A 20,956-nucleotide genomic window follows, 5' to 3' on the forward strand; every position below is an offset into this window, starting at 1 on the left:
CACAACAATGAAGCATTTAAACTGCACTGTAAGCTAAAGGAATCCACTAACACATAATATCTGTAATAACGAAGATACTTGCAGGTATATAAGCCTTCAGACTCCCCGTGATTTATTTAATCACTTTTTCACAGTGGTGTGAAAAAAGTGTTTGGCCCCTTCAGGATTTTCTATTTTTTTTATATGGTCGTCACACTTAAATGATTCAGATCATCAAACAAATTTAAATATTAGAGAGAAAAAAACACAAGTAAACACGATATTCACTTTGTAAATGGTGCTTATTATTAAGGGGGAAAAATCCTAACCCTACATAGCCCTGGGTGAAAACTAACACAGGGCCATGTAAGTTGATGACAAAGTACCTGTTCTTCATCGGCTGGGAGCAAAGCAGTTTTCACCTGAACGCTGCACTATAAGTGTTAGTGATTGTCTCTGTCCTTTAAGGCTGCTTCTCTATTGTTTCTCTGAAGATTGCTAATTCGTCATCTCCTCTGTGCAGAAGCCTGGATGTTTCCCTGGCCAAGTGTTTTTGTGAGTGAGAGAGAGCCAAGGAGGAGATTCTGTGTCTGCATGGATTTAAAAGTGTAAATTTGATTCACTAACAGAGTTACTTTTCCCAATTTATAAATATAGTCTGTGATTAATTACTTGATTGAAGATGCTGTAAATAACTTCTATGAGGACTGTAAATAACTGGTTGTGCATCAACATACAGGATTACGTTAAGTATGTGATTGGGTACATTAGCACTTTCGTTAACAACAACGCCAACACCTTTAACATGGTCATTCCCCACAAACACACCCATAAACTGTCTACACTTGGCCTGTACCTCACCTGGACTCTTTGACTGGGAAGCCTCAGTCTGTCAGTGTTGGTAATAAACCTTCAGCCAGTATTACTATAAACATGGGCACTCCACAAAGAGGCATTTTCAGCCCCATCCGCTACACTCTGTCCACCAACAACTGTGTTACCTATCACAAAGATAACATCATCTTAAAGTTTGTGGACAACACCACACTGATAGGACACATTACTGGTGCATACAAAGCGACCTACAGAAGGGAGGTCTGATGTGTATGTGCGAGAACAACAACCTCACTCTCAACACAACCAAGACAAAAGAGATCATAGTGGAAGGAGAGGAGATTCCACCTGCCACCGGTCATCTGGGAGCTGGAAGTGGAGAGGGTAAGCTGCTTTGGTATCTACATCAGTGAGGACGTGTAATACCAAGTAGTCTGGTATGTTGCCTAAAATCCTCAGCAGCTTCTACAGCTGCATTATGGAGAGTATCTTGACCAGTACAGTAATGCCAGTGCTATGCACCACAAATGCCTGCAAAGTAGTGAGGACTGACAAACAATTTTAAAGTTTTCACAATTGATTATTAAGTATTTATTGGCAGCAGACAAACTGGAAAGGATGCCACTGCCTATTGAACAGAATTTTTGTAATATGGAACAATAAAGGCATTAATGTGATTGGTTAAAAACGTTGGGCCAAGGCAGGGGTTTAAACTTGGCCCTCCCTTTATGGTCTTTGTCCATCCCTTGGTCATGTTTCATCTTCTGCACTGGGCTTGTCCTGCAAGATAAGAGCAGACAACTCCTCCCACTTCACCATGGCAACAACTCTGTCAGCCCTGGGGAGGAAGGGTGAGAGGGAGAAGAAAGGGAGAGAGAAAGAGCGAGAGCTCTTCTCTAAAACTTTTGAATAAAACTTTTGAACAAGATGGAAAAAAAAGTCACAAAATACTTGCACTATAAGAAAAATTCTAAAAACAAGCAGCACAGCTTGCTAATCTGTCAAAAAGTTATCAGGCCTTTTTTAATTAAATAAATTGATATTTACAGTAATCGCTATTAACCCTAGAACACTATCGCTGGGTGATTTTCACCCGAGCAAATACATTTACATGATTTCTCTCTCCTGCAGCTGTTAGTGTGTCGAGGAGATTGTGCCTTCACCAGGGAAGTCTCAAATGTCCCAGGAATGGGTGTATCAAAGACCAGCTTTCCAGCGTCATTTTTTTTTTTAGGAATTTTTAGTTCTTGAATTCCAGATTTTTCTGTAATTTTGGAGCATTATTTTAGCATCCCCCATGACACTTTTTTTTTTCATTTTGTTAGACATGGCACAGTTGAAAGTAAAAGCTGACCACTCTGATTTGTCATGTGTTTGACATATTTTGATGACAAGTACTTTGGTTGGTCATATTATATCGGGTAAAATCACCCGGCATTAGTGATTGTGTTACTATTTATAGCGATAGTGTTCTAGGGTTAAACAGGCATTCAGTTATTGGTAAAATGGAAACATTCTTATTTACAGCAAAGCCCCTGTATCAATAACGTCTTTATCAAATCTGTACCACTAGTACTCAACACCTGTAGAACTAATAACATGTAGGCTTCATTTTGTGTTAAATATAAATCTATTTTATTTCACTCTATTCTTTGATAAGATCAGTAAATTGCAGTTACACCAACATAAATTCACAAACTGAACATCTTTTAAACATACTTTCCAGATATAAGTTGTATCCCATGTGAATGTGTTCTTATATATGCATTCAAGTATTCGCTCGTCTATTGTAAGACACATATGATCTTGGGTATCATCTGATTCTTAATCCATAAGGTTCAATCTCATGTCGACCCAGCCTTTGCAACTATAACAGCTGAAATTTTGGTTTATTAAAATGGGACAAACGGTAAAATGACACAGCTGTCGTGCAGAAAATAAATGCGCACTATCACAATATCATAGTGCCTTTTCCAGTTACGATGACATGGCCGCAAACTCGGTACAGTAGAAATGCGTTTTAGCTTACAAACGTAGTTCTCTTTTGTGTGTGTGTGTGTGTGTGTGTGTGTGGGTGGGTGGGTGTCTGTGTGTGTGTGTGTGATTTCACTGTATACTAACCTTAGAAAAAACGGTGAAACTGTCAGAGGGCTGAAGACTTGAAAACTATTTCTCTTTCGAAAAGCGAGCGAAATCCCTCACCTCGGGAAACCCAGGTGCAACACTTTGAAGCACATTGGTTCCGTTTAGGTGGCCCCACTTTACATTTTCAGCATAAAGTAAAAAAAACAAAAACCTTTCGTTTTCACTACAGGTGCAATTACTTACTGTGGTACGTTTTCTTAATGCCGAAATATTATGATCTGCAGTGTTTTTAATTACAATCAGTGACGTGATGATAATGTAATGATGCGCACTGTATAAAGCATTAATACGCCTCTCTCACTCCTCTGGCATCCACCCTCTCTCCCCACATATGTTTGAAGCTCGCTCTATCACAGCCAGTCTCTGGCCCATCTCGAAGCTTGTGCAGCAATAATCTGCCAATAGCGAGCCTGCTGAGGTGGGGAGAGAGCGAGCACAAGCACATACTATACAGCGTGCGAAGCTCGTGTTTATATGTAATATGTGAGCGGCAGGAAGCAGCTCGTTCTGCTCATTGCAGAAGGACGGCAGGATGGCGAGAGGACGGCGGGGTCTCGTGGCCCCTCAGAACACGTTTCTAGAGAACATCGTCCGCCGGTCCAACGGTAAGATACGATCCGGTTCTGATCTATTCTGCACCTGGCTTCAAATGGTGATAATATATTTCTTATATATAATGTTTTGTGATTTTGTTGCTCATTTCGCCTTCAGGCATAGCCACATAAACACACATGGGCAATTGTTAAAAACCTAAGTAGTACTGAAACCACAAGTAATTATGGTTTAAATTTATTATGGTAGCTCTTTACTTTCAGTGATGGCTATTCCTCTCGCTCTCTCTCTATCTCTCTCTCCCTCTCCCTCTCTTTCCCTACACACACACACACACACACACACACACACACACACATATATATATATATATATATATATATATATATATATATATATATATTCTCACATTGTAACAGTTACAAAAGGCACATAGGCTCCTTATTAACAAGTAGGGGTATGGCAAATCAATTTCATAGAACAAAGTTTATTAGATAAACAACTACCAATTCAGAGCTGCAGAGAAGAAAACAACTTAAATAGCAGGGCTGACAGTACCAAACCGTCAAGACACTTTATTAATAAACATTACTTTAAAGGACCAGGTTCACTGCCATGATGCTGCCCCTAGTTAAAGTAGCAGCTCAATAAAATAGTTAACTAAAATGGTGAAGACTAGCCACTAGGCAACCTACAGGGAGGAGTGACCAAGGGTGCCACCAATCACTCACCCGTGCAATATTTCTGAAATCCTCACTACCACTCTCACTGCAACTTAAATGGTCCTTTATACTTGTTTCCCGGTATGTACACTCCAATCCACAAAAGGGAATTCCACCACACGTGCCTAGGCCCCCTCCCCCAGCAAGCGGCCGTGTCTTCATTAAAGAAAATTAAAATAAACATGCATATCAAGCAATACAGAACACAAAACTCAGGAAATATTATAAACAGGAATACGAACACACACAGTTGTACTGCTAATAATTGTATTTTAAACGGTGTGTTTAAAATACAATTATTAGCAGTACAACTAAAAGCATGATTAAAATATAACAAACTGTTAACACTAAAGCACTATAAAACAAGGAACCAATCAATGCCAGTCAAACACGACAGCAACAAAGCAACAAAGGGTACAAGACAGCAGCGGTGTGTAGGCCTGTAACAAGACAAAGAAACCAGTTATCCAGGGTCCACCCTACTTCTAAAAACAAAGAAAAGTAAAAATGAAGTCACTTAAAAACAGTAAAAGTACGTAAGTGCAAAGTGCATCAATAAATAATATGTACACTATAAAACTACGAAAATTTTCTAATTGTTACTTGCTGCTCTCTGTGGGCGTATTTGCTTTAACTGTAGCCACACTAATCGGGGGGAATAATTATTTTACTAAATCACAGCCTGTATAGTAACATACTACATTTACCTTTGCTGTAAGCTAACATTACCATCACACCTCACTGAATTGAATAAAATCACTCTTTCGAGGACGGCAATGTACATATTTTGGACAGAGAGGACAGATGGTTTGAAAGAGGAGGGAAAGAAGCCATTTATGTCCACTGTGAGCGACCATCTTTGAACAGAGGCGGTGGTTTACGACACCAACTGTCTGCCATCTATAATCCAGTTTTGAGAACCCTTCCCAGACGCCTTAACGCTCACTCACATCCTGGGCCATCTGACCTCAGGAAATCACATGATAGGGTGGGGCTAGGTTTCACAATGAGCTCACCCGAAACCTTGGCTGATTGTGACCCACACCCATTTTCACACCTTGGCTCATGTGATTAGGTAGAGGATCATCATTGGGTCCATTGTCCCTCTTGGTGGGTTACTCCCACAGAGCTTAAATCTGGGACTCTCCACCATTTGACCATAGAACTGAAGAAGCTTCTCGGATGAGAGGTGAAACATCTTCAAGCAACTTAAAAAAGTCCAGACGCTTTTCTTTCCAAGCTCCTTGAGTACTTAGAGGAAGTAACAAGCAAGACAGTATTTCCCCCATAGTAGCTTCTTTTCATTGCCTTCGTGTTAAATCCAGAATCAAATTTCAAAGTCCTTCTCCTTATGTAAGGTCTTGAATAATCTGGCCCCATTTTACCTTATCCATATTTTTTCTGTGAAAAGTGCTTTATAAATAAATGTTACTTACTTAATTACTTTCTCAGCCTCTGGTTCCTGAGGTAAAAGTAGAATGTGAGGCAGAAAAAAAAAGAGTTTTTCCTTTCTGCCGTCGCCTTATTTCCTCATAGGACATCTGATTGTTGGGGGATGGGATGGGATAGGAATCAAGAACCAGTTCCCAGGAGTTCAATTCCTTTGAACTGTTAGTCTGTGTGCCTGCTCATTGATTCCACTTGCACTTGTACTACAATCACCTGATTTTGGCACATTCTTAAAGGTGGATATAGACATTACTTTTATTTTTAATGCACAAAAGGACAAAAAGAGTACAAGAGTAAGTGGAACCTCCATCCAGGACAAACGCATTTTGCTGCCAACACAAATTCATCTCTTTGCAAGTACCTGCACAGACAACATGCTAACATTAAGCTAGCTAAGAACCTAGAGTGATGCTAAAGCTGAGTGAATCCCATCCCTGTTCCAGCAACTAGACCCTGAACTTCAACAGGTAACAAACAAATCAGTAAGAGAATCAATAAGTAATTCGACTGATAAGTGATATTAATAATGGTATTGGAATTGCTAAATTCTTATTAATTCCCATCCACTATTAGAGGTTTCCCCTCTGTTATTGGAGGGTCCCAACCTTACAATAAAACGCACATGGAGAACACTGTTGTGATTTGGCACTTTATAAATTAACCTGAATTGAACTGAATTGAAACATGACTGTCTTTTAATAGCACAGGTATTAAGTGTAGGCCAGTTGGTTATTAAATAAAAGGAATCATCATAATTAGTTTAACACTGATTTTACAGGTGTAAAAGTGAGGCAATTATTTATTACTTTAATTCACCACTTAATTGATTAGTAATAATTACTTACGTAATAGTTAGCTTAACTTCTGTATTGGGTTTGGTGCTATTGGACAGCCAAAATATTTTATAAGAATAATGTGGACTCTGGAAGGCTGCAATGAGCATTTTTTTAAACTAGTTGTTGTAGTCCTCGTGAAATGTGGAGAAATATTGTGTATGCAGGATTCTTATAATTTTTCAGTCATGTGATGTTGCGAAGTAGGGCAGACTATCACTTATTGGCTTCTGTGGTCAGATACCAATTTTGTGCTGGGAAACGCTCAGATCGTGGAGTGGCCTATCGTCTATAGCAATGATGGCTTCTGTAAACTCTCTGGCTACCATCGGGCTGAGGTCATGCAAAAGAGCAGCACCTGCAGGTACCACAACACACATGGATACCACTGCATGGATTATTGAGGACTGATTATCTCAAGTAAATGCATACTGTATCAATGCAAATACTTGGTTTTCCTCTGCAGCTTCATGTATGGAGAGCTGACAGACAAGGAAATGAGTGAGAAGGTTCGACAGACCTTTGAGAACTACGAGATGAACTCTTTTGAGATTCTGATGTACAAGAAAAACCGTGAGTATTTAATAGTACTGGATATGACCGTGTAAGCTGCATCCAAAAATGTTTGTATGACCTGCTTCCTCAAAAACCCAGATACCTAAGGATCTCAAGAAATATAGAAATTGTATATATGCTAATCTGGGACACACCATGCCAAAAGCTCACAGTCTTTTAATTACCTAGCCTATTACATTTGCAAACAACTTTTGCCAGTAAATGAAAAAACGTATGTGATAAAGAATTCAGAAGGTGAAGGTTCCTTTATTTTTTATTTCTGTGTTTTTATATATTTTTATAAGCATAACACCACCTAAAGCAAACTTCACACATCATACAAAATAACTTAGTATTTAACAAGACTTTGGTTTTAAAATGGTATTGACTCTTCTAAGTTGTAAGATTATACTATACAACTTTCCTTTTTGATAAAATTTATGGTTGGATCAGGTGACCCAGAACACTTGTTTAGGTATGCTGCAATAGGTCAAGGCTGCTGGAGGCTGCATATCAACAGAAACACTTGGCTCCCATGTTATCTTTTTCTCTGTTGGTGACAAGTTGTACAGTTAGGGGTTGTTTTGTGTAAAGGATCAATGAAAAAATTATTATTATTATTATTATTATTATATAATTATTATTATTATTAGGGTTTTTTTCTGCCTGGATAGAAAGTTATCAGTGAAATTTAAATCTCTCTATTTGGGTGCAAATAACATAATTAGAATAGAAGATATCAAGCTAATGCCACTGAGCTATGTATAGCTGCAGATCGCATACGTTTACTTTTCAAGTTCAAAGCTTGAAATTGGGCTTTCCATGGGATGCAGCATTTGACATTCCATTTTTAGGCACTTGCCATTATTGAATATTTCTTTGTTGTAACAGTGCTTCTTGGCAGTAGATTTTATACCATTGGAAAACACATTTCCCCTAAATGGTGTAACATTTATAAGGAAATTTCATTGGTTTGTTGAGCAGCAGAGTTGAGTATGTGGGTTGTATCAATGAAAACCTTGGCATATCATCTCTGCCAATGCCAAACAGGTTATTTTCCAATTGACTCCTTTTTGGTGGTTGGATGATTAGTCTAAAGAAACAAGACATATTAATAGTTTAACAGTTTATTCATTTAACAAACAGGGGCCTCAGTAGCATGTGGAAGAACCATACAACAAGCCTAGCAACTCATCCTCATTCATGCTCAGTGGCGGTCCTAGCCTCTTTGGCGCCCTGGGCGAACACTCCCCCCCCCCCCCCCCCCCCGCCCACCCACACACACACACACACACACACACACGCACACACACACACACACACACACGAAGAGAGAGAGAGTATGCATAGTAGCATAGTATGCAAACGGTTACCAAACAGCCATCATAATTCGTCATACAGTGAGAACAGGACAAATCAACAACTGACAATGACTAATTAAATATTAAAATCTGTAACATAATGTATTGTTTGGAGTTTAGTCTGTTACTGTTACTATTCTTACCATTTCTTCTTGGAACAGCTGTAACCCATATTTCCTTGGGGATTAATAAAGATTCTGATTGTTTCAGGATGACCTGCCATTATCCAATGACACATCTGCTTACCTCTATCTTTTGCTCGTTTCTCCTCCTCTTCTTTTCTCTTTTTTCTAAACTGAGCACCTGATGGCTTTGAACTTTTCTTGTCCATCTTCCATTGGTTTTAATTTTGCACTCCAGTATGAACACCCATCCCCCAACCCGAGGATCACCACAACATAACCTACTAAACCTACACCTTAGTTCACAGATTCACTTTGTCTAGGGTTTATTTCTGGGATTTCGCACAACCCAGGATTCAAATCATGAATACATAATGGATTTAGATTTGCATCATTATGAATGAAATGTGCTCTATTTGGAAGCAGCAGGGCCCCCTCCCCTTTCGACGGGTTGTGTGTGAGACTTTAAATCATCAAACTATAAATTATAAATTTTAAATTGTTATTGATCCCTTTACCCCTAGTCCTAAACTGTATATTTATTTTCTTACTCTTCTTATATTTATTGTTTGTTTACTTGCACTGCTGTAACTGGAGCCTCGTCGTCTCGTCTCTCTATATACTGGACTGTATGTAGCGGAGATGACAATAAAGTTCACTCTGACTTCAGCAGCGAGCAGGTGCACCGAGGGCTCTGGCCCTCACTTTTCGCGTATAGAATTTCGAAAAAACATCGGTGCAAATTGTAAGTCTGTATCATGATGTCTGGTGTTTTCGTGTTTGTTGGTTTGTTTTTATTTTGTTTTATTTTGCGAGTTGGTTATTAGATGCTGCTCCAGCCAGCTGGAGAATACCCCGCCGCCCCGCCCTCTCCTCCCTGTGCCGCAAGCAGCAGGCGCACCTCGCAAACGGAGGGCGCCCTTACTCCCAGCAAATGGGCGTTAGAAAACCGATCGGTGCCTATGCCATTCCCAATATGCGCTGGCATGATGTTGGGGCAGCATGAGTACGAGCAATTTTTTATTTATTTTTTTGCCGATGCCTGTGATGCCGACCCCCACCACGATGCCGCCCCGGGCAACCGCCTGTGTCCCCCGTATCAAAAACCGCTACTGCTCATGCTGGCCAGCTTGCTGTGGGATGGCATCCCAGCGTTTGCCATATGTCACCAGTGCAGTTGTATTGACCAATCTGGCATAAGCAGCACACCCAAGGCGATCCCACAACTGTTCAATAGCACTGAGATCTGGACTCCAGGTCATCCTCTCCACTCCACTTCGGGGTTCCTTGCTAAGACCACTTCTGTTTACATTACACATGCTTCCATTAGGAAGTATCATTAGAGAACACAGCATATGTTTTCATTGCTAGGTAGATGATACCCAGCTTTATCCATGAAGACAGACACCACACACACACCAATTAGCTAAATTATAGGAATGTATTTAAAACATAAAGACCTGGATGACCTGGATTCAGATAAAACTGAGGTTATTGTGCTTTGCCCTAAAAAATTTTGAAACATGGTTTCTAACCAGATACTTACTCTGAATGGCATTACCTTGGCCTCCAGTAACAGTGTAAAGAATCATTTTTAAATGAATCTTTTTTGACCACAGTATGTTCTTCAGTGTGCATATTAAACAAATATGTTGGACTGTTTTCTTTTGATTGCATAATATGTCTAAAATGAGAAATATTTTGTATGAAAAAACTACTTCATGCATTTATTTCTTCCAGGCTGGACAATAATTCATTATTGTCAGGTTGTCTTAAAAACTCCCCAAAAAGCCTTCAGTTGATCGAAAATGCTGCAGCAAAAGTAATAATATATAAATAAAACTGAATTGAAATGAATTCAACTGACCACTGTAGTAGGGACCATGCTTAAAGTTGCTGCGTATCATGCACCAATCAGGTACCTAATTGTCAGCACCTAATGTAACAGTATATAGTAGAATCAGCTGCTTGGCATTGGCAGAGAAGGTTTGGCAACTGCGCATTTTCCATTTTCATTTATGTTTTCCTTACAAATGTGGCACAATTTAGGGGGAAATAAACAGGCTTTTCAACAATATAAGAAGAAGGATGGTTACAACAAAGATAACTGACCAAACACCAGGGCTGGTCTAGCATACCAGGCATTTCCCCGGTGGGCCATCGCACTTTTGGGCCGATGTGCCAGCCTGAAGGGCTGCTGCACAGCAACCGTACAAGCACTGATAGCAGCTCGTTGGTTCATTTTCATTACTGACAGTGGATTTCCCAATTAAATCTCTCAATATGACCGGCCCCTCCCCTACCTTCGCTGTTGTCTCACGTTTCTTGTAGAAAAAGTTTAGTGTGGAAGAAGTGGCAAACAAAAAACAAAAAACGGGCCTCACAGTCACAGAAAGCTGCTGCTGCTAGCACCAAGCCGTCCTGTTCTATCTTGGTAATAATGTAATAGGGCTGCAGAAAAGCAGATGCCAATACAGATCACTGGGGCATCTCAGGTCCAACATAGAGACAGGCAACAGTCCATACTCTTACAAGATCTAACACTTATTTGTCTTTCCTCAACATTTTTCTTCTTTTTTGTGAGAATTCATTTATCATTTTTCTTTTTGTTTTGTTTTTTTGCCTGTTCTATCCAGCACTGTTTCAATCAGCATTATTGTCTGAAGGCCAAGAAAAAAGCCCATCAGATTGCTATAGTGGTCAATTTGACTGTCATAGTTTATTAGTTTATTAGTTATTTGAGATGTTCCGAGAGAGGTGGAGTCTAAGACCCCACTCGACACATAGACAAACATGCACACACTCAGATACAAACAAACATACATTCCCACCCTCATCTCACATATACTCAGCAGCTGGTGTCAGCACAGCCCCTCCCAAGAACCCTCAATGTCTACATGTATTTAAAATTGAGAGCACCAGCACCAGAGGTGAGGCAGAATAAACAGACCGTCTTTTGGACACGGTTTAGTGTGCCCATCCCCAAGTCCCAATGTGTATGCGTCATGAGAGTGTAAGTAATGTGAGCCTCTAAGTGGTGGAATAAAATTGAGGCGCAGGTGGCCTGGAGAGGAAAAAGGATGAATGCCTCCCCTGCACCTCAGTGATGCACCTGTACCTCAAGGCCCTGCATGTGTGGTGGTGTGAAGGAGCGGGAGGAGAGATGCAACTGTGGATGGGGCGGAAAGGATTGGCAGTGGGGGCAAAGTACCCTATTCTTGGAGCCAGCTCCCCTGCTGACCCCCATGGACATCCCTGTTCCCCCGAAATCCACCAAGGGCAGGGGGCCTGGACCCATCCAGACCAGGGCCCACAGCAGCAGCACCACCAAGCCCCATAGAGCACAGGGCGGCCCACCTGTCCCCACCGCAGAGGACAAACAATGCCCACTCTACATTCAGTCAACTCTCAGACTACATAAGACAATAGACACCAAGGTTAGGTTTATCCTCCACCTCTGCTAGATCCCTCCCAATTAGAGAAGCAGCTTCTGCTTCAATCAATCAATCGATCAATTAAAACAGAATATTATGGATTTCAAAATCTTATTTGGTTTTCATATGTACCTATTTTCAATGATATCAACTTTAATAGCAGGGAATTAACTCTATACATATTCTTTTTTTCTATTGCCTAATTTTTCAAGTAACTTATATTTGACAACAACATAAAAAAACCCTGGAAATTCTGTTTTTGGTGCGACCCCCCCCAATATTTGTAGTGGCCTACATTTGGCCACCCCTATGAAAACATTCTGGAGGCACCCCTGCTAGTACCAACTGTGGAGAAGTGAAGGAGAGATGGAGAAGGTGAAATGAATGTGGTAAGAAAATAGATGGAGAAACATAATTATGAAGGGAGAGTATCACAGATTTCCAACTTGTTTCAATCAATCAAACAAGATGAAATATATACATATATACATTACATATATTGCTGTCTGAACCAGAAATGCCAGGGCTTTTTTTGTCCCATTTCAGCTCTGCCAAACACAAATTTCCTTACATTTTATATATTTATTATGGGGGTCTTGAGGCAATTGTTGTAATTTTGCGGTATATGAATGAATAAACCTTAATATGTATACACAAAATCTTGTAGTAAAATGACAATTGGAGAATTTCTATGTGGGTGATGAGTAAATTTAAAGTAGTGATTAGGAAATAATATGAAAATCTACAGTATTAGTATTTGATAATGAAAAGAAATTTCTATTCTACTTGTCCACTGAAAAATTCACTTGTCCCTAACAGGTAAACAAGCTTCAGTATTAAGCCCTGTAGTGTTCTGTTAGTATTATTGTAACCTAACAGCAATTTGGAGTCTTCCACTGGACTGTGAGTTAGGGCAGGCTGGGGAGCAGTTAAATAATGTAGTGATATCCAGATGCTGTAACAAATTATATTGTATAGACAAAAAGGATTAGCAGACCTTTGTATGCATATGACATGGTAGTAAATACATTAGAGCCTGCGATGTCTGCAAGTGACTAGCAGGTGTATATACAGCTTTAGGCATAAAGTTGTTGATTTACCCATATAGCAGTGGGTTACGGTGCATGTGATCACTCACTGAAGTTCAGAGAGTGTGAACAAAAAACATTTAGGTTGTAGACTGCATACAAACAATATTATCAGATGGTGTCAATATCAGAATTTTATTGTTTCAAAGAACCTTTTTGTATAATTAATTTTTAAATTGGATATTTAAAATGGAGTGGTCCCACCGATGGTTACTTGAATTTCTGACACCATCATGTCAACATGCCAATGCCCAGAGGAAATGTAGTACTGCAGTGAAACAGTACAAATCACAAATAAATTGTTGTCTACTTGTTATTCTTTTTTAAAATTTTTTAAAATTTTGCATTATTATATTTTCCTTGTTGACAGATTGTTCTTGTGAGAAACAGTGCTTCACTTCCTGTTCTGTTCCGCAGGGATGCCAGTTTGGTTTTTCATGAAGATTGCCCCAATCAGAAATGAGCAGGACAAAGTTGTCCTGTTTCTCTGCACTTTCAGTGACATCACTGCCTTCAAGCAACCGATTGAGGATGAATCTTCTAAAGGTGGGTTGGTTCCAAAGTGTGGGTAATCTTGACAGAGACAAAAGGCAAACACAGAAAAGGCTGGAGGAACAGAATAGGAGCACACAGCGGGATTAACCTAAGGATATAAGAAACAGAAACTCAAAACTATAGACTTGAAATAACAATATCAAAGGAAATTGTACCAGGTGTAGGGAAAAAATAAACATAGACATATAAACACTAGGAAATGGCTGACAGCTCAATTCCAACAATACATAATCCTCTTTCAAAAAATAAAACTCTAGAAAGAACCAAAAACCCCAAAACTCATAACATAGACAGCCCCAACAGCAAGTGTGCCAGAAGTGTAAAGGGGTCAAAAAGCTATTATCCTATAAGGATCACCTTAGCCTTCATTCGCATTCACTCAGAGTCATCCACTGAGCATAAATATTTACTATATTGAAGAAGAAAGATGTCTAAAAGTATTGTGAACTTACCTGGGAAAAGTGACGAGATAGAAATCTCAAATATGAACAGGAATTCATAAATACTGATTTATCACCCTGTTTCAGAAAATCATTTCTTCTGTTGACATTTGGGCATTTATTGAAGAGGAACAATGCACAGAACTCTATTGCCACAACAGCCTCAGCCTTAGGTAAGGTAAATAAATAAAAAATTGGCAGTGGTGCCACTATCAAAACTTTGGGGCATTACTGGATTTTGACAATTCATCTCTTCTTCCACAACATCGCAGAATAGAATAATGTCCTTACTCAATAGTACACTTTAGCTAAGTTTCAGAAGAGTTTATTCTGTTAATCTGGACATAGTATTTTCAGTGTTTCCTTACTTATCCAAGCGACTTCTTCGGTTTTAGCTGAATGCAAGTTTCCCCAACCTTATAGAGAGTACATTTGTATGATTGCTGAAACTAGCACCACTGCCGAATGATGGGCTGTGAGGTCAGTTTCTTGATTATTAATATGCACATTGTCATGATTATTAATCAACAACAACTGATCATGACATGCCATGAGTACCATTCACAGAGAGTTGGGGAATGGCTGCAATCTCAGCATTGTAATATAGTGAAAGATGTAACCTCCTCAATTCAGAGATAGTCTTTCCCCACTTCACGTAAATGGCCTCCTTGACTCCTTGCTCAAACTACCGTTCCTCCCTGTCCGTGATGCGTATATCCTCATCTTGGAGTATACATGCATATGTATAAAATTCCCCTCTCCCCCCTGTGGATGGTCTTTATCCTTCAAGCTCAGGTCCTCTGCAAGAGGCCTGGGAGCTTTAGGGTGCTGCACAGTGTCTTTGCTGTTCTTAGGACTGAGCTGCTCTGGACAGATCTCGGATGTTGTTCCTGGGATCTGCTGGAGCCACTCACCTAACTTGGGAGTCACTGCACCGAGTGCTCCGATTACCACTGGGACCACTGTTACATTCACCCTCCACATCTTCTCTTCTCTGAGTCATTGGAACTTCTCCAGCTTCCTTTTTCCTGATGTTGCTGTCATTCGGTTTCGCTACATCTATCACTACGGCCATTTTCCTCTGCTTGTCCACTACTACTATGTCTGTTTGGTTAGCCATCACCATTTTGTCTGTCTGTATCTGGAAGTCCCCAGGATCTTAGCTCGGTCATTCTCAACCACCCATTTTGACCTCGGGACTTTCAAGCCATATTCGGCACAGATGTTTCTATATACTATGCCGGCCACTTGGTTATAGCGTTCCATGTATGCCCTGCCTGCTAGCATCTTGCACCCTGCTGTTATGTGCTAGATTGTCTTAGGGGTATCTTTAAACACCCTGCACCTGGGGTCTTGCCTGGTGTGATAGACCTCAGCCTCTATGGATCTTGTGCTCAGAGCTGGTTTCTGTGGTGCCATGATTAGTGCCTCTGACAGATAAAGCTGGACTGACAGATAACAATCTGTCAGTCCAGCTTTGTCCAGCCACTGGTAGGATTCATGGATGTCAGCAACTTCCTCTATCTGCTGGTGGTACATACCGTGAAGGCACCTGTCCTTCCACGACGGTTCCTCCTCTTTCTTGGGTTTCTGCTGCCTGAGGTATTCACTGAGCATGCAGTTGGTCGTGGCCATTTTTCTGATGTACTCATGAATGTTTGTTGTCTCATCCTGAACTGTGGTACTGACACTCAGTAGTCCCTGGCCTCCTTTCTTCCACTTAGTGTACAGTCTCAGGGTGCTGGACTTGGGGTGAAACCCTCTATGCATGGTCAGGAGCTTCCTCATCTTGATGTCAGTGTCTTCTACCTCCTTTGATCAGTTTATTATTGCAGAAGGGTATCTGATCACAAGCAGGTCGTAGTTGTTGATAGCCCGAATGTGGTTCTCCCATTCAGTTGACACCTCAGGACTTCCCTGACCCTCTGCAGGTACTTGTTGGGTTCAGCTTTTCTAGTAGCCTCTTCATGGTTCCCATTTGCCTGTGGGATTCCCAGGTACTTGTAGCTGGTAAGCAAACTGAAGGGGATCCTGATGTGGCCTGACAATATGTCAGAGCTGGTCAAGGATAAGTCTTTCCAGTGTCTTCATGACATGGGAAGTTAGTGCCACAGGTCTGAAATCCTGGGGGCCACCGGGACCCCAGTGTGTCTCATTCCCTCTGTGTCTTTGATACAGGAATGAGGCATGATGTCTGAGTGCAGGTCTTGAAGCCACAGGGACTCACCCCATCTGGTCCAGCAGATTTGCTTGAGTGGAGTCCTCTCATTTGTCTCTGAACCCGGTCATGAGTGAAAGTGATAGGTGGGGGAGGGGTGTCAGAACTATTACAAGAGGCAATGGTGCCATGTGGAAAGAAAGTGAGAAAGAGTGGTGTAGCTGTGTATAACACGCTGACTAGAGGCAAGTCAGAAGGGTGGTGATCATTCATTGCAGTGATGAATCTGTTGAAAAACACATACAACTCATTAGCTCTGTCCTCACCGCCCCCAGCTCCTCTGCTGTTGAATGGCCCGAATCCAGTGATTGTCTTCCTGCTACTCCACACCTTTCTCATGCTGTTCTGCTGGAGTTTCCAAACTAGCTTTCTCCTGTAATTGTCTTTAGCCTCTCTGATCTTGCCCTTCAATAACAAATGAACCATTCTGACCATTCATATACCTTGTACTTTCCTAGGGAAAGTCTCACCTCAGGTGATGTTACTATACTTTTGGGTCATACCACTACGGTTTGCTGTCATGGAAAGCTATCCGTCTTTAACATTAAATGGTTGGAATATTTAAAATAGTTTAAAAAAGGAAAGAACCAAACCAACAAAACTAGCCTACTATGGCTAACTGGGTTAACCATCGTTGCTTCAAAATCCAGCAGTGTTTTAGTCATTCATGATGTTTAATGTTAAGATAAGTTTTCAGTGTCTTGATGCTGTTGTGTTATCTCCTTGACAGGGTGGGGTAAATTTGCTCGTTTGACTCGTGCACTAACCAGCAGTCGAGGAGTTCTTCAGCAGCTTGCCCCAGCTGTCCATAAAGGAGAGAATGTTCATAAACATTCACGCCTGGCAGAGGTAACACCATTTCCCCTACAATAAGGTCTTTTTTCTCCCTAATGAAAAAACAAACAAACAAAAAACACCGGGAATGTGTACTGCAAGGGTTGAGGAGGTGATTATGAGAATGTGTGCCAGGCACAGTAGCAGGAGGGTGGGCCACACAAAGGACACACATTAATACAGAAAAACAGACAGGGAACCCAGGAGTAAAACGAGTTGTAGAGACATCTTTTGCCACACATCAGCCATGTATAGAAGATAGAAGATTATGAGCTCATTTTGTCAGTTTGCTGAAAAAATTATCTGAATTAAATTTGTAATAGTCACCATGCCAAAAATAGAGATAAATACATCTAAATAACAAGAAGAATTGTGCTAAGCTAAAAGGTTTGTTGCCCCAAAATAAGTTTTTATGTCAGTCCTATAGTAAGTAAGTTATGTCTTACTTACTATAGGACTGAAAATACTGTAAGATAGCTCAAATGCGCTGTTTAGCAAAGTATTTCAGTCTCAGGCTGGACAGTTTTAGGTAAAAACAAGTTGTACTACACTGCATCTCTTGTTCACATTATGGTAATATATTCTTTCTGCTTTTAAGCCCAGCCTAACTCTTTTGTGTGTGTGTGTGTGTGTGTGTGTGTGTGTGTGTGTGTGTGTGTGTGTGTGTGTGTGTGTGTGTGTGTGTGTTTTGCAGGTTCTCCAGCTGGGTTCAGATATCTTGCCTCAGTACAAACAGGAAACCCCAAAGACACCACCACACATCATTCTCCACTATTGCCTTTTCAAGACCACGTGGGACTGGGTTATCCTCATCCTGACGTTCTACACTGCTATCATGGTGCCCTACAATGTCTCATTTAAGACCAAGCAGAACAATGTCACCTGGCTGGTGGTGGACAGCATTGTGGATGTCATCTTCCTCGTGGACATTGTCCTCAATTTCCACACTACGTTTGTTGGTCCAGCTGGAGAGGTTATCTCTGATCCCAAACTAATTCGCATGAACTATGTCAAAACCTGGTTTGTCATCGACCTCTTGTCCTGCTTGCCTTATGATGTTATCAACGCTTTTGAGAATGTGGATGAGGTTTGTGGGTTTTTTTTATTATAATTTATTTAAGATGAATGCTATGTTTTTACATCCTCTTTGTTCAGTCATGAGGTTGCAGTCATGACTGAACACTCTGTGTTCCTGTCACAGACCAGAGTCATCATTTAAAACTAATCAGTGTGTAGTACCTAAGATGAGCAGACTTAATAAACTGTTCAGTGCAACTGAGTCTCTTGGAATTTGGGGATATTTTAGGGACATATGCTGATGATGTTTTAGATTGAAAATAACTACTGTGTTTAATTATCAATGAATCTATCATTCAGCTCCATTCAAATCCAAAGGCATTTGGTTGATTAAGACTTTCCATAATCATAACAGTATTAAATGATTATAAGTGATTTGTAACCTTTAGCAATTCAAATCATATTTGTTGAGAAGTCAGATATAATGAGCTCTTGTTATGCAAATCTTTGAAACCAAAAAATATAATTGGCTGATTTATGTCATGTTTGGGTTTGACCAGCAAATAGAACTCTTGAGAATTTGAATATTTTTTGGGCTAAGACTGGAAGTATTTAGCCTAGTCTAATTTTTGATTGCAGGAGAAACTGGAGTTTCTAGAGAAGACATGAGAAAGCACAGTGTATACAAAGCAAGATGTAATGTATTGTCTTTATAACAAATTTCCTATGTTATGCACAGGCCCTTAAACTTCAGCTTGTAGAATCAAAGCTCAAACACAGAGGTGGAAGTGTGATGATTTGGGTGTGCCTTGACTAAAATAGGTATGACAGAATTTTGCTGAGAAAACGCCTATGGTAGCAGCTATATTTTGACTTTTCGTAGAAAAGAGTGCCGGCTTCCAACTCATATTCTTTTATTTGTGTTTTCTTTCAGTATTAATGTGAGAATGCAGCTACAATGGATTTTTCATCTCAGAGGCTCACTTTATTTTTTACTTCATGTGTTTTTAAGTCTTTGCAAATTGGCCTGAATTTTAATTTACTCAAGCAGTTTGTTATGAACCCAATTCTACAGAGGACTTGGGCTTATTTAATGCATAGTAACTTCTCAACAGAAAATATACATATAAAATGTAACAGTTATAAACTTCCAGTTTAACATAGGCTTACACACAGTTAACAAGTTGGTTACTCTTTTGAGACCTGCATATATGTGTCTTTCAGAAAGACATCAATTTTAAATACTATAGTTTAAACAATATTTGGTAATGAGGAAGTAGTTTCTGTAATGCATTCAAATTTCTCTTGGCACATAGGTCCATTACAGGCCCTTGAAGACTCTGAAGAACATGTCACATATTATCTTGTCATTACGTTGTCCAATGACCACCTACCAAGGGGCAAAAATAATAGTTTTTACCTTTTATCCACATGTAATGCCTTCTAAAAGTGTATCTTTTTTATATTACCATAATAGAATCTTATTTTTATCCACAAAATCTGGCAAGCACCTGCCATTAGGCTTAAATCATTCTTTTTTTTCATTTAAAATACAACACCTTACTAGCACTGATCCATCCATCAATTTTCTAATGATTATCCTGGGCCAGGTTGGATCTGTTATTTTTCAAGTGTAAACCGTAAAGCATAATTTTGATATTCTTTTGCAGCTGGTTCAGTCAATTTTGTCAAAGCATGACAAAACTTCGAGTTTGGGTATCTATAAGCTTTCTGCTTTTGAGTAGATGTATTGCTTTAAGCATACATGCCCTTGGATGAACAGGGGATTCCGTTCCTTGTGTTTACCTGCTTTTTTAAATTGTTTGTTGTTTTAACTGTTGGTGGGTGTAGAAATTGTTTTTATGACCTTTCAGCTGAGATTCAAACGTTTCTGTGGATACCACACACATCATAAAAGTCCTGGCATAATGGCCCATGAAACCGGATGTTTCCACTCCTGCCCTCAATATTGGGGGGTTGGGGTGCGAAAGGTTAACATCATTCTGGGTTATTTGCAAGCTTTGAATTAGCATTCTGTCTGTGTGGATGCTTGCAAAAAGCTGAAGTAGCAGCATAAAGCAATTGCTTGTGTCCTGGATGCAGTTTGCACTTCACCCTCTCTTCCTCTTTGACAATAAAAATAAAAAAAATAATGTCCAAATCCATGCTGTAGACTGCACCACTATTTTCCTCCTCCAGCACACAAACTAAAATCAGATTTCAGTCTGTGTGTATCCAGGACAGAAGCAACTGCATTGTGCTGTGCAAGTGAAACTGACAATTGACAATTCTAATGTTAATTCTAATTCTTCACACGACATTGTAGAGGCATGTCAACCAAGGCAGCCCTACATCATCCAGGGCCATCTGGAAGTCAGGGCATATTTCATCCACCCCAGGGGCCCTGCCACCAAGGAGTTAACAGCCTCAGTGACTTCGGCCCCACTGATAGGGAAGTCATCCCTGTCATTCCCAAAGTTACCGTCTGAAATTTTAGTTCCACACATCAAATAATTTTCAAGATAATTTAGTTACATTTGTGTATATTTGTCATTTTCAAAACCTGGATCACTTGAATCTCAAATCATCAATTTTTTTGAATATTTACTGCTCCACCATCTCTGTATTTTTATGGTCTGAAGTTTAAATATACAGATATTTGGGTTAAAATATACTAAATGGCAAAAAATGCATATATACAGAACCAGTCAAAAGTTTGGACACATCTTCTCATTTAACGGTTTTTCTTTATTTTTACTACTTTCTACATTGGAGATACAAACTGAAGACATCAAATATATGAAGAAAGATGTATGAA

The 20,956-nt window shown here is 40.0% G+C and overlaps 1 protein-coding gene across 9 annotated transcripts in view; it reads left to right on the plus strand.

Moving 5' to 3' along the window:
- The first annotated feature begins 921 nt into the window (after positions 1–921).
- Positions 922–20,956, plus strand: part of kcnh1b (potassium voltage-gated channel, subfamily H (eag-related), member 1b) — a 155,291-nt gene continuing 135,256 nt past the window's right edge. For 8 of the 9 annotated variants that reach the window (XR_010094028.1, XR_010094026.1, XR_010094027.1 and 5 more), the window contains exons 1-6: positions 2,954–3,563; positions 6,755–6,878; positions 6,981–7,087; positions 13,492–13,620; positions 17,018–17,136; positions 17,816–18,208. Coding sequence is in view for 6 of the 9 variants with exons in the window: in XM_063475686.1 (XP_063331756.1) it covers positions 3,491–3,563; positions 6,755–6,878; positions 6,981–7,087; positions 13,492–13,620; positions 17,018–17,136; positions 17,816–18,208 (945 nt within the window). In the remaining 3 variants the exon portion in view is untranslated. Of the gene's footprint in view, positions 1,198–2,953; positions 3,564–6,754; positions 6,879–6,980; positions 7,088–13,491; positions 13,621–17,017; positions 17,137–17,815; positions 18,209–20,956 lie in introns of those variants that run through there. The other variant, XM_063475685.1, reaches the window with a different exon arrangement.

The sequence above is a fragment of the Pelmatolapia mariae genome, linkage group LG6 (genome assembly GCF_036321145.2).
Source record: "Pelmatolapia mariae isolate MD_Pm_ZW linkage group LG6, Pm_UMD_F_2, whole genome shotgun sequence".
Taxonomy (NCBI): Eukaryota; Metazoa; Chordata; class Actinopteri; order Cichliformes; family Cichlidae; genus Pelmatolapia; species Pelmatolapia mariae.